The sequence below is a fragment of the Anabrus simplex genome, chromosome X (assembly GCF_040414725.1).
Source record: "Anabrus simplex isolate iqAnaSimp1 chromosome X, ASM4041472v1, whole genome shotgun sequence".
Lineage (NCBI taxonomy): Eukaryota > Metazoa > Arthropoda > Insecta > Orthoptera > Tettigoniidae > Anabrus > Anabrus simplex.
The window spans coordinates 195871331-195886761 of NC_090279.1; the positions used below are offsets into that span (position 1 = coordinate 195871331).

At 39.9% G+C, this 15431-nt stretch overlaps 1 protein-coding gene across 1 annotated transcript in view; it reads right to left on the reverse strand.

Annotated features, from left to right (window-relative positions):
• LOC136886164 (rabankyrin-5) overlaps positions 1-15431 on the reverse strand; it is a 319573-nt gene that overhangs the window by 52379 nt on the left and 251763 nt on the right. Inside the window, exons 7-9 of the mRNA XM_067158907.2 lie at positions 10825-10990; positions 7947-8151; positions 1980-2184 (exon numbers count right to left, since the gene is read on the reverse strand). Coding sequence (XP_067015008.2) covers positions 1980-2184; positions 7947-8151; positions 10825-10990 — 576 coding nt within the window. The remainder of the gene's footprint in view (positions 1-1979; positions 2185-7946; positions 8152-10824; positions 10991-15431) is intronic.

Here is a 15431-nt window from a genome sequence, read left to right on the forward strand (position 1 = left end):
GCAAATAGAAACAATTAACATTCCATGGTTTTCCATTTCTCTATGTGATGTATGGGCGCGAGCGTTACAGTTTTAAACAAAACTGTAAAGCAAAATTTATATTTACTAGCATAGAGACTTAAATCACAGGGGTAGGATTTTAAATAATTAACCATTAAGTATCGTTTGAAAAAGAAAATTAACGCAATATAAAATACAAATGAATTTATTATTTTAAAAAAATGAGATGAATCGAAAAAGTTCCTTAAAGCGTGGAGGGATTTAGAATTTACGTTATTCAAATTACTATTGCTTGCTTTATCTAATTAAGCTCACCAATTGCAGTTTACATTGAAGTCATCTGGTTTCCGTGGTTACTCGTTCTCTTCTTCTTGATTTACAATTGACTCCATGGACATCCTTCCTTCTCTGATGTGGTACGGGCTATCTGGACTAGCACTCCCTAATTGCCTAGTCTTTAAATTAGACATTGGCCCTATACTTGTAAAAAACTGGTCAGCGTTGATCGTATGAGGAGAAAATTCAGAGATATGAATTTTTTTATGTTAGTAGAAATCTAAATCCAACTGAGCTATACTATTTATATGGTACAGACTTGTACCAAATTTCATGGACTTGAACTAAACATAGTTCTTCGTCCAGAAGATTTACTGAATATAACACAAGCCGTAAGCTTGTTTCGTCTCATGCAGATCCGATAACATAACCGCAGCTAAATACGGTATCGAAGGGATTACACACTGTACAAAAATAACTATGTCTCCGAGAGACCACACACTGTCTCAAAATCAATAACGTCGTTCAAAGTAGATGTTCACAGTAGAAGTAGTAGTTAGGTTCTCAGTAGAAGTAGCGATGTGAGTGAGTATCCGTGACCCCGTGAATCGAGGAATGCTCCACGCTACATAATATATCACCGGGCTCTCCCCACTCTTGATAATAGCTCAATATCAATTCTCTATATAACGAAGCATCTGATTCGTAGATCGCATTATCATCTCCCTCTTCTTTCTTCTTGACAAGACCAGTAGGCGTGGCGATGATGTAGTCTGCAAGCCTAGCCTTGCATGCAGGTCGCTGTATAGTCTCTTGCTCATGAGTTTACCTCAATGACTCATGTAATTTTACCCCGCTATAAGAATAACCTTTTCCGTATACACAAATATGAGATGAAATGACAACAACTATGTCTCAACATATTGACCATATTTACAGTACATAATGAATTCCTATCCTACCTAATATAATAATTTAAATAATAAATGATGTTATAATTATATAATATGATTGCAAAAGCCTTATTTACAAATGCTTGACGTAGAATAAATATGTTATTACGAATAATTGCCGATGGCGGATAAACTTGATATCAAGTGATATCGCGTAAAATGATAGTATATTAAATTAGTCTGGCTGGAGAAGCCTGGACGGTTACAACGCTCTCTCTCTTATTTCTCACTGTTCATTGACACTAATTAACTCAGTATTTGTTCACTAGTACTACAGTCTCACTCAACAATCACACAGTTACTTTGCTGCCACTGTCCACGCGCTCTGGCAGAACTCCGTTCACAGTCCCATGCCGATATCCAATATTCTCTTCCACTCCGCCACAGCTCACATTAGCTACAAAGCACAGAGCTGGCCCAAGAGAGAGACACACACACACACACCACACACGCGCGCGTGCGCAGAGCCAATTGTTCCAGAAGAGTCCGGAGGCTGGACATATAGGTACAGAAACCTCGCAGCATCATAGATCGCTGTGCCACAATGAGTGAATGGAAGGGGGGCAGACAGGCCGGATGGTGGCGTCTTGTTTCAATCCCTGCTCCCACCCAAAGTCGGAGACTGAGATAGATGTTATGGAGGCCCCGTGCATTGCAATATACTTACTATAAATCCCCATGTAACCCGACTTCTAACCGGCCCAGCAATACCAAACAAACAAAAAAATCTTTCCATCCTTCTGAACTCACCGGATTGGGTGATGCCCCACTCTTGATCAGTCTAGCTGCAAAGCTGCTCTCCCCATACGGAGGGGGACTGCTGAGGAGGGAGTACCACAGAGGGGTGTGTCCCTCCAGCGTGCGCAGGTTTAGGTCCACAGGCTGGGCGGTGTGCTCCAGGAGTAGGGAGAACATGGGGTTGTTGCAGGCCATAACACACAGATGTAGCGCAGTGCTGTACAAAACAACAATACAGGAAAAAATGTAAAAAATATTGTGTAAAATTTAAAAATTTCAATGCAGACTGTAATTTTAATTAGGAACTTAATCAGTGGGTTCCCATCCTGGAGTATAAGTACAGGTGACAGAAAGGAACACACGAATAACAAATTAAGTCCTATACAGAAAGATAGGAACATTACTTGTATGGGGTCAATATTGATGACCTAAAAAAAAAAATCAGTAAAAATTATCTATAAAATGCCCTTCAACATATGAAAAAAATGCTGTCATGGATGTATTTTCTGTGACTGTTAGTAGTGGTATTTCAAATCATCACATCACGAGACATCTCCTCTTTAATATTTATTGTATCTCAAAGACACTAAACAGACACTTGAAGTGGGTATTCTGCGATATATTTGGTTGCCATTTTTTCTGTTTCTGTATAGGTTGTTCCCCTTGCTGTTCCTTCCACTTCACTTCCCAAACGTAGCCTTGGTGGCTTGTTGCGTCCAGTGTTTCTCATTTTCCCTTTATTCCTCAGACAACTTACTTGTCTAGTTTGGGGTTCTTTTCGAACCCAAGGCTGCTGGGCTGCGACCATCGAGGTATAAGTGTTGAGTGTATGTTATGTGAAAGGCTGATGATTGTGGTAGTGAATGGCCGTATGAATGGTAAGTGTTTGTTATCTCTGTGTGTGCTGTGTGCATGCGCTGGGCACCCTTGCTCTGATTGCCAGTATGGTTACAAGAGATAAAATTCATTTTAGGGATCCGTATTGACTGTAGTATCACAATATGAAAGCGTTAATTTATCCACCTTCTTCAATACTATGTATTACAATCTAAAAGATTGTTTAATATTATAATAACAATGTATACATGTTTCGGCTCTATTGAGCCATCATCAGTACATGGTTAAAAACATAAAATAATTGTCAACTTCTTGGGATAAAAATACCTCTCTTGAAGGATTCCAGTGTTAATATTTAAAATTATATGTTCATTAAAATATGATCATGACATAAGCAATTAAAATATGATGATAAAATGTGCTACTTATATTGTTCACTGTGCTCCCAAATTTCTGTTAAAATTGAAAACAATCTTCTTGTTTTGACAATATCATTTACCTACTACTGTCAAATGTAGGATGAATTGCTATCTAGTAAGTGATCTTCTTAAAGGCAGACAGAGAGCGGGTCTTCGAAAATGTCTGGCATCGTGGGCTGGTGGGGCAATGTGTACATACGAAGACCTGGTACGTGTTGCAGCTCAGGACCATAAAAATGTCAGCGAGTTTTACCTCAAAACCAACAATATCCTCTTTTTATTGCTCCCTCTCTCAACACAGGCCTGTTTTTGTGTTTATCCTATTATGGATTTCTATTCATATTCTAATTCTTCTGTACATGACCTGATTTGAACTAGTTTGTCCGAACGTATTATTTATATTGACCTGTTGAGTTCCTTTTCTATGTCTGTGTTTGTCCCTGTATTCCTCTTTATTTTTTTCTGTCCCTATCCAGCTTTCTTCTTACCCTACACTTATCCCACATGAAGCTGGGCCTGGGAAGAGATGGATGTGGAACAAATGGGATTGACGAGAAGAGAGCCTATCTGTTCTTTTATGTTTTCCTGCTTGCCCTTGTGTCCATACTGATCTGTCACCCTGTTTTCCTTTTCATGTTCCCATCTCAATCTACGTGACCTAAGAAAGTAAACTCGTCGCCATAAGACCTATCTGTGTCGGTGCGACGTAAAGCCCCTAGCAAAAAAAAAAAAAAGTAAATAAGCAAGCATGCACCAAAACTTTCTCACAAATGCATTTTTAAGTGAGAAGTAGCTCAAGAAAGGAGGCTAGAATAAACCCCACGGCTCTACAAACTGAGGGCGACACATGGTCAGCACGACGAATCCTCTTGGTTGTTATTCATGGCTTGCTAGACCAAAGCTGCTATCTTGCCATCAGAGTTCTCACGTAGACTGAGTGGACCTCAAACCAGCCCACAGACCCAGCTAAAATATACCTGACCCACCTGGAAATGGAACCTGTAAAGGCGGATCTAGACTTACTGGATATCCCTGTATCACATCTCTATTGTGTATCACTCTGGATGGAACCCCGTGTCATCATACCATTGCAAAATCTTGATACAGTAATGCGTAACTGCTCATTTGCTCACTTAGCGGTCTTTTGCTGTCCCATCAAAATGATGACACACAGTGCCTGCATGCTAGTCTGGATGCACGCGCACGTTGCATCACAGCGTTGCAACTCAGTTCCACATAACAGACATCTGGCATACAAAGTATTCGTTAGACAGCATTATTCGTATTTTCGATTCAGTATTTATATTCATAACTAGCTGTTACCCACGGCTTCGCTCACGATGCTTTCATAACTTGATAAAAATTAATTTTTCCTCGGTATTGTACCAAGACATTACATGAAAATCCCTAAAATATAAAAGCTTGCCGAAAAATTGCATTTCATTTACCCCAGAACCTCTTTGTAAACCACATTTGTGGCATTGCCTTTTGGGGCTAAGATGACCAAGCTACTGGCAGAGCTAAATCTGGAACATGCGACATGGAACTCTACATGTGAGAAACAGTCCTCTTAAGTCGGAAAAAAAAAAAAGTTTCTTTATTTCTGAAGGAGATTCCAAATACTAATTTTCATGTATGTAACGTTTTGCTTTTTGAAATATAAGTATCCTCATGAAGAGAATTCAACCCCTTCTTCACTTATTTTCGATTTATAGCTTAAGCTGATTTTCCGAAAACAAAAAGTATGTGTTTCTTTATTTCTAATGGAGATTACAAATACCAATTTTCACATCTGTAACATGTTAAGTTTATAAGATATACTATAGTTATACTCATTTTAAAAACTCCCCTCTCCTTGGCTGAGTGGTCAACGTTGAGGCATTCAGTTCATATGGTTCCGGGTTCGATTTTGGGCTGAGTTGGGGAATTAAATCGCGTGCGATTAACTCTTCTTGCTTGGGGACAGGTAGTTTGTGTTTGTCCCAACACTCTCCTCTTCATACTCACTCAGCACACCACTTTACCAACCACAACAAGAACACGCAATAGTAATTGCATCCCTATACATAGGGTTGGTGCCAGGAAAGGCATCCAGCCATAAAACAGGTTCAAATCCACATTTGTGACACAGTTCGCACCCGCGACCCCACAGGTGTGGGATAAGCGGTAGAAGAAGAAACTCATTTTTAAAATTCACCCGCTTTTTTTTATTATTTCGCCCCCTGAAGTGCATTTTCCAGAAAAGTGTGTTCATTTATTTTTAAAGGAGATTCTGAGTACCAGTTTAAATGTCTGTAAATCTTCAGTTTCTGAGATATATGTATCCCCATATAAATAATTCAAATCTTTCCTCACCTCTTTTCACCTCCCCCCCACCGGCCGATCAACACTTAAGTGGATTTTCTGAAAACAAAAATTTGTGTTCTTTTATTTTTAAAGGAGATTCTAGATAACACTTTTCATGTCTTATCATGTTAGGCTTTAGTGATATATTGTAGATAATCTCGCTGCTGTAGAATCTTGGAGCTGACGTTGCCATGGTTACGGCTGTTCATTTCTTTATCCGATTCCTAGAGCAGGGGTAATGTGGTGCCAATATCTCCGTAATGGTTGGTTTTAAGGCTTTAAAACATGGTTTTCGGGCCCATAGGGCTTACCGAGTTTTGCTCTTTGTATCTAAGGGGCTGAATATGAGCTTTGTCTCGGCCTTGTACGACAAATTTGATATTTCGCCTATATTAGCATAGCATTTTTATTTCTCGCCCCGAGCCCCCCCCCCCCAACCTCGGATTGTTTTGAAAATAAAATACAGCTCATGTTCCTCGCTGGCAACGTAGCTTTCTATAGGTGAAGTAATTTTTAAAATCGGTTCAGTAGTTTTTGAGTCTATCCGTTACAAACAAATATACAAATTTTTCCTCTTTATAATATTAGTATAGATGGCAGGGGCGAAGCGTCAGGGGAGACAGGGTAGACAGCGTGTACCCTTAACATTTTGTGAAAGAAATATTGTCTAGTTAATTCAATTACTTTTTAGAACATTAAATATTTCCAGATTCGTGACATTATTGTATTCCCCGTTTTACTTATTTTCATCTCACTTCGGCCATGCTAAGGCTCGCGTTAGTTACACGAAGCACGTAGGCGAAAGTAGACGCTGTCCATTCTGTGTATTTTCCCTTTGATTTTCAAAGCTTTCAGATAGAGCAACACTAACGCTATCTGTAGGTGCTGACTGTGGAACTATGACTTTCCTGTAGCGAGATGTCCCCACTCAGTAGACAGACTTACCAACGTCTCTTCTTGCTCTCATTGGCTAGTATTTGGATCTCTCTTATAAAGGTGCTCTTATTGGCTACCATCTTAGACATGCTTTTAATGTTATTAATTGGAATTTACTTTATTATAAAACACGTCTAAAAATAAATTAATAATATTTAAATACGAAGTATAATAAACTTACACCTAATAAATGAATGACTGCATCAAAACCCTTCAAGTACGTGCATTTTCTTGCCCGCCAATATTAGTTGCGGTATTATAACCCCAATAACTATTGGCTTCCAGTCTTAATACGGAAAAAATTTGCCTAACTTGATGCTGTATATTCCGTTAAAGTCAGTTTCTAGTGAACGCGCTATGAGTGCATTCAAATGAATTAAAACGTATTTAAGGAATTGGATGACCAACCAGAGACTGTCTAACTTGGGAACTCTAGCTATAGAGAAGAAATTTCTGTGGAATCTTAACAAGACGCCTGACTTCAAGATGAGAGTAATAGATATATTTGCCGAAATGAAGGACAGGCGGATGAAACTCATTTACAAGAATATTGTTTAAGGTGACTTGTACGAACAACTATTTATTTCTTATTTCTCTTATTAAATCTACATAACAATGAAATATATTGCTATTTTTATTCTAAAAGTATGTTGTTATTTGACAACTCCCGCGGCCTAGGCTATTTCATCTATATTTAAAAATAAAGCAAATGCACACAGGGTTATAGGTTGTTATAGGATTTGTCTTATTTTCAAAGTCATTAATATAATACTGAATACAAATGTATGCGTCGAAAACAAAATTCTATATAATAATATGATTAAAACAGTTTAAATAAAAGAAATCTCTGTCTACCTCCTTACTTAGTTCACGCTTCGCCACTGATAGATGGAGTGGAGAAAGAAGAAGAAACATGATATGGAACCGCCTAAAACACAGACATTTTGATAAAATGAAAAAAACAGGATGCATGGGATGCACCTGTATGAAATTTTTGTACATTCCACTGGCTGACAAAATTTATGCCCGCTAAAACATAGGAATTTTTATACTTTGCTACTAACATACATCTATGATATCCACAAGTGCCGTGATTTATTTTCTTTATAGCATAGTGAAAATAAATGTATGCGGCTGGTGCTACCTTTGTAGTCATGGCTGATTGAAATCTGGCGCAAAACTGAAATTCAACTCATTTCTTCCCTTTGTATAGATGAACACAGTGGAGGAAAATTCTTGCGTTGCATCGTATCGTATCATCAGATGATACGCAATGGAGATGAGACATGGGGATGCCCACTTTAAGACACATGCTTGTTATCCCTAGACCTTGCGGCCAGGGTCAAGCTACGATACTTAAACAAAATATTCTGATTTAGAACTGTAAAACTTTCAGAAGGTAAATTGTGTGGGGGTTGACAATGCTGTATATTGTACTTACAATCCCTCTTTGTTCTGGAGGTTAGGGTTCAAGCCCTTTGCCAGCATCTGCTTGGCTACATCTGTCATGGCTGTTATTGTGCACTCCTCAGCTGTGTGAGGCGAGTAGCTCGCTGCCATGTGCAGAGCAGTATTACCCTGGTCTGGTGTCGCAGTAGATACAGATGCACCATGTTCGATCAAGAAGCTGGCTGAATAGCTGTCGGCTGAAAAAACACAAATTACACATTTAGAATGGGTTTTCGAGTTGCTACAACACGAGGCAACTATAAATAATTACTCTTTCGTCAGGATACCTCGTACAAAACCGCACTCTTTTTTTATTTTTCTACACTTGTCTAAACTGAAATATTTAAGAGAAATTAAACATTTGACTACAGTTTAAAGGATGCACCATACGAGGAACAAAATGAGAAAAGAACAATGTTCTGGGCAAAACCGCACATCTCCCGACCCTACTAGCAAGGGTAACGCGCTGCCATACTCGCTACCAGTAACTGCCTCAGGTAACCAGTATTATACCCAGTTACTGAAACAGCAGCATGTGTACTAGGCTAGTGAGGGAGCGCACGACCGTACTCTCTCTTGGCTAGGAGTGGGAAGGAAGCGGCCTTAAGGCCTTAATTAAGGTACAGCCCCAGCATTTGCCTAGTGTGAAAACGGGGAAACCACGGAAAACCATTTTCAGGGCTGCCGACAGTGGGGTTCGAACCTACTATCTCCCGAATACTGGATACTGGCCGCAATTAAGCGACTGCAGCTATCGAGCTCGGTAATAACACCTTCTAGTAACCAGTATTTTACTAACCAGTGTCAACTCATCGGCGCGTATTTTTAGAATTAGGAGAGTTATGAAGACGGCTAAGTTGAGTTTTCCGTGGTTATAGTTTTCCATACCAAACAGAGAGTTCGCAAAATGTGATACATATTGGAAGAAATACTCATTCAAGTTTATTTAAGCTATTAATTTACATTATCCTAAAATTATGTTAAGTTAATTTCTTTTACATTTCTCATTATTATTATTATTATTATTATTAATACTTCATGATCCCGTTAAGCAACTGCCGTGGCATTTCTAGATATGATACACTGCCATAAAAAAAAAAGCGCAACACTTGATATTTTGGTAGGAAACCCAATTAAATTTTACAATAAATATTATTAGCATACTTTTTCTAATATTTATCAATTAGCTAGTGTTCTATGAACATTACTGAAAGAGAAACAACTATGAATAAAATCAGAAGGCTTTTTAAGACAATACTGTAACCCATTCAACCAATGGTGAGTGTTCCCGCACATTTCTTATTCATTTTGCGCCAATTACCACCGAAGTGCCGTCAGGTCACTGGTGTGCTATGTGACAATAATATTCCCACCTTCCTGAAAGGAAAAGTCTACAAATCCATGGTCCGACCAGTTGCAATCTATGGGTCGGAATGCTGGCCTACAACTAAGAAGCACGAGCATGTTCTACGAGGTAATGAGATGAAAATGTCACGGTGGTCACTGGGTCTTACTAGACTGGACCATGTCAGAAATGAAGACGTCTGAAGGCGATTGGGAGTGGCACCTATCCCAGAGAAGATGGAATGGCCATGTCGTCCGAAGCCCAGCAAACTCAAAGCAGCCCTCCAATTTGATCCTGGAGGTTCTCGATCCTGAGGTCGTCTCGTCCCAAGAAGTGATAGTTCGACTGCATCAAGGAAGACAAGCGTCTTGTAGGCATTGCTGAAGCCGACGCCGTTGACTGCACGGAGTTTTCACGCTTGTCACCTGGCCTCTTCACGTCAGCATTGTTCCCCCTTAGCGGGTGAATTAATGCATTTTTCCAGTCTTCTGGGATTTGTTTTGTTTTCCGAATGTCTTGCATGATCAGAAAGTGGTTGAGTCCCGATAGATGTAGCACCTGGTGGAACTGGAGTGTACTTAGTAGTATACGAATTAGCTGTTAGAAGACGCTGCAATCGTCTCTTTTAGGCAGCAAGGAATAAGAGGCGATCAAAAAGTTTCCGTTCAACGGTCGTCCAGTCCTAAATCAGGATGCCAATCAGGCAAAATCGCCGTGAGCATTAAGGCACTCATCCCATCGACGCACCAGGCTGAAGAACTGCGATTTGCTGCGTGGAGAAGTCCGTAAGCGTCGACCCTTCAAGGCCTTTCTGAAGGGACCGCAGGCGTGATTATCGCATGGGGAGAGATCAGGACTATAGGGCAGGTACTCGAGTATCTTCCACTTGAACTGGCGTAATGGATGAGGCTGACCGGCGTCTTCTGTCGAAATGCGATTTGCACGGACCTTGGTGCACCATTCCACAGCGGTGGTTTTCGACGGACATGCTGCCCCATGCACAGCCTTCATTCTCCGATGGATGTCCACCGGTGTTTGTCCTTTGGCAGCCAATAACAGAGTAACAGCACGTTGGTCCTGTTTGGACGCATTTGGTAATAACGTCGCCGTAGTTCACGTGGCCGCATTTAACGCACGAACCTCGGCACGACACGATTCCCATACTAATCCCATTGCCTACATGCCCGCTACAGCAACGCCCTCAAACGGAAACGTTTCAATCATGCCTTATATATAGATCATGGTTTCAGAATTATGGACATTATTAGTCTCTGTTTTTATTCAACGCCCTACGTATGATTTTGTGTAGATTTTCCACTTTACTGTTTTGAATTTCAATGTTGTTTATTCATTAACTTGTCTTCCCTTTGATTTTTCTCACATATACTGGAAATTTCATTCGGGGGGGGGGGTGAGGGGGAATCCGTTCACAGCCCGGAAGATGGGGGCAAGATTTCCTGGCTAATTCACTTTTTCTGTCCACTAGTGTACAAGATATATTTCACACGACTTGTACGATAGATACCTCTTTCGACAGCACGATGAAGCAGCGTCCACCCTCTAGCATCCCGAGCATCGAGATCAGCTTGGTGCTCCACCAGCGTGCGAGCTATACTCGTCTGCTGGTCTCTCAAAGCGACATCCAAAGGCAACTCTCCTCGACCGTCCAGCTGGTTCAGTCGGGTCGACAACTGTAACAAGATAAGAAAGAAAACAGTGATTTACAAATGTATTGGTTAACACAAGACACAATATGCTAAAAGTCAATCGGCATTGACAATCTCTTGTGAAGACATTGTGATGTATACGTAGCAGTATCATTAAGTTCATGGACTGGTCGTCCAGTGCCACTGCGGTGCACTATAGCGGGGAGTTTGCACGGTAGGATGTTCCTGTGGCAGTTCTTCTCTAGTTCCAGCAATAGGCAGTTGCGTGCTTACAGTCTACGGCCTCTGTTGTGAAGGGTAGTTGAATGTCAGCGGCGGAACTTGAGAATTCCACTGCTTGAACAACGAGCAAATTTCAAATTTTGCCAAAAATTAGGCAAATCTGCTAGCGAAACGTCTGAGATGATCACAACGATAACCAAGACGCAAAGAGACAGGCCAAAAGACTATGCAGTCCTTTTACTGTTGGCGCCAGTCCATGAACATACTGACTGCAGTACGTACGTACCCTGCCAGTCCAAAAAGTTTTTTTTTAAACTGTAGTACACGTGTGTACGCCGTGTTGCCTACACTGTAGGCGCCAATCCACGAACTTATCTACTATACTTGTATCTAACAAAACACGGTAAATTGGAAACAAATATTCCCAACTTTTAAATAATCATCTACGTGTTCATCCTACTGGTGTAGGGTCCGTTTGATGGATTAAAGAACACCATTTCCCGAGTTCGAAAACATAATTTCACTGTAGGTGGAGTGATCTTTATGTTGGCGTTAATGGTATCCTGTCATCGTTGTCTCGGCCTTCCAATTGGTCCAGTTCCGTTGATAGGCAGTACTGGCGACGGTGTGAGGTGCTGCGCTCATGATGTGGCCATACCATTGGAGATGTCCGAATAGAGTCGTTTGTAATGTGATCCATGAGAGACATTCCCGTAGATCAACGCAACATACGCATCTCCATAACGTGAAGTTGGTGCTCCACTCGTCCCGTAACTGGCCAGCACTCAGCTCCATAGATTGCCACTGTACAGTGCATTTTCGACTTCAGGCGTATCGGCATTCTCTTGTCACAGAGCACTTCCATTACTTCCCTCCATCGCATCCAGCCAGCGTTTATCCTTGCTAGGATTTCAGCGTTGATGTTGGTGATCCTCCTAAGTAACGGAAAGTATAGGTCTGCGGTAGGTTTTCACCACTGACTTCAGTGTCACCGTCACTCTGGTTTGTAAAGTATTCTGTCTTCTTGATGTTAATATGAAGACCAAATCTGCTGAGGGCGTCATGCCAGATTTGTACCTGGTGTTGCAGATCATGATTGGTGGTACTGGTACATCATCCGCACAGAGTGACTGTAGATGATGGCCACGGAGTCGGCGATGATGCCCTCTACAATAAACCTGAGATCTTGACGTAAAGTACCCGATCAAGACCGACTCCAATACTCAGACAGTAACATAAAAATATATACAAAATATAAATATGCTGGTATTGATTAACACGAAAATATACCAATAGCGGTAATTTAACATGATTGTAACATCAAACGCTTCGCCAACAGTACCCATCGCATATAATAAACTAGAATAACATATATTCTACTAGCATAGACGGACAGCCCCACAGCAAAAGTGAACAACAAGCTGATTATTTAGAAATTTCACTTAGTCAAATAGCGTTTTCTCTTAGATTTCACTTCACTGGATAGATGGAAATACAAGATAAAACTGTTAAAAATATATTTATAACATCATTTTGAATGTTTAAAAATAAATTAAGGTGCGAAATTCCTCTACCTGTTCACTCATATGAGATTAATGGAAAAGGACTTGGCTGCTTTAGTTTTGAAATGGTGGACAATTTCTAATGTTCGGCACCCAATGAACGGAAGTGATGATGCTAACCCAATTAACGACCCTGGCGATGCTAAGCTTTCCTTTCTGGAAACTCTTAAAACACTTTACATATGGCAGAGCAGCACCTCACCCAATGATAGCAATGAAACGTTCAGACACTTAAGATATACACCCGTCCATTGCCCGGGGATATAGAAGGTTCGTAGGTTCTTGTGATAAGCCTCAGCTAAAGTCAGTCGTGACGCATAATTCCCCACCCAGGGCATGGACATCCAACAACTGTTTATGCAGTTGGACTAGCATTTGACGCAAGACGTTCATGATTATGGTAATAATAGTATTCAATAACTTCGTAAGGCTAAATATATCTCATTTAAATAAGGAAAACGAATGTTAGTTTCTTGGAAGGACCTTTTCCAATTTAATGAAATCAAAACCTAACTTAATACAATAATAATACATTGTATGATGATTGGATAATAGCTAAATAGACGAACGAAAATCTCTGTTGGCTAAATACTTAAAAAACATCATTATTTAAACCTTGATTGAAAATACTAACTTGATGGAAACGAATATGGAACTTGCTGAAGGCAAATCATCATTATTTATCATTAATTGTCCGCCCGCAATGAATAATAGGATCGAATAAAATTTCATTCAATTTTTTTTTTTATAAACTACACTTGCATTTATCTTCACTTATCCAAGATTTCATTTTAAAGTACCCTACATTTTATCCATTATCTCAGAAATTACCCAATTGCTAACCAACTTGAGTTCTCTAATGGTGACCAGTTTCAAAATAGATATCCATAAAGTGCACATAGTGTAGGAAAACCCACATAATAATTGGATCTCATATCGATATAACTCAACAACAGCATGTCCCAGGAATCCGTATCAGCCACCTAAATAGAACACAATATCTAGCCGCTACAAAATCATTAATGATCCAAAGAATGATTAATAGTAACTGCTTCCACCGGCACTGCCCTCCTGAAAGAAAATCTTGAAGGCACACTATCTACGGGAAACATACTATAAGCAACTACGCAAGAATACAATCTACTACCAGGTGACAACAATTCGATAAATACGACCTCCTACTTCACACATATGCTTATTAAATGTTGAAGACGTCTAATTAGTGACCATTTCCTCAAATTAACTGGTATCTGCATCGTATCCCGTCGCGAAACAGTGTTCCGATGATCATATAACAATCCCTACGCTCGACCTTCGGACATCTTACATCACCAAAATAACAACGACACAAATGCTTGCCTATTCTGGGTTCTTAATTGTATGACGAGCGCTTAAATCGATCTCTAAATCTCAAATAACTATTTATCCCACTCCCATTATCCATTTTTCAACGAAACACTCACCATAACAACATTAATTCATCATAAAACACTTTATGGACGACCCTGTCCTTATTATTCACCATGTTCAAGCACATCATACATATTCACACATTACTTACCCAAGAGAATTCACAAGCATTCCCGAAGAATCTCCTTTATCATCACCAAAGCATCGCAATCAACGCAACACTAATTTCACGAAACATTCGCCACTACGCAATAAACACGTATTGTATTATCATGCAGAAGACCTTCTACAAATAAATATTAAAATAAAGTCACCTCACGAAGTATTCGTGCAACACAAGTATGGTTCACTAATGAAGACACCGCATTCCTCCATTCACCGTAAACGTGAAGAAGATTCCGAGTAACTCGCGGTAAGGCACGTATTTACAAGCTAAATCTTGCGTGTAATAGATGATCTTAATATTACCACCTCGGACATAACCGTAATCACAAGTAACCGGGCACTAAATGATAGTCGCATTAGGTCACTCAAGTTGTTTAAATTTACGACACCTCATTATGAAAGGAAAATACATTCTACTCTACAGCTATGCAACTACAAGAAAATAGGGTAAAGAAAATGAAATCTTGGTACTTATCAGTGAAGATTATGTGATACCGCTCTCAGTCCTTGGCTCCATTGGTCATAGTTTTGGCCCTCACTTCGGCATCATCTCCCGGGCCTGTTAGGATATCGGAACGTTTAAGCCCTCATATTCATTTCCATCATTACATCATTGGGAAAATCTTCATACATTTTTGAGTCCATGGACCTGAAACTTAGGAAAACAAAATTAACACAGTGACACAAGCGTTTTACAATATCTCACAGTTATTTCCGAAACTTTCCTTGTTCAGTATTAAAACCTCAGATCGCTATTCGACACAGTAATATTATTTTATATATCACGTTCTCAAATATTTCTCTTAGGTTCTGCGAACGTAGATGTTCCCTTTAAAGACGTGCTAATTACTGTCAGTTCAACCTTCAATCTCCGTTTTTATACGCCATACCATTATTCATAAAACAAAAGCTCATTACCATTGTTATGATAATAATATCGGTCTGCATTCCATACGTTAGGCTCAACTCACTGACTTGTAACCTCTCTTCCATCTGTTTTTGACGGTTCGAATGCGAATTCCAAGATAACGTGATCCCATCTGACTGGAAAGATGTACAAAGGAACACTTCACCATTGTCTTTATGACGTATGTAATCGACCTAAC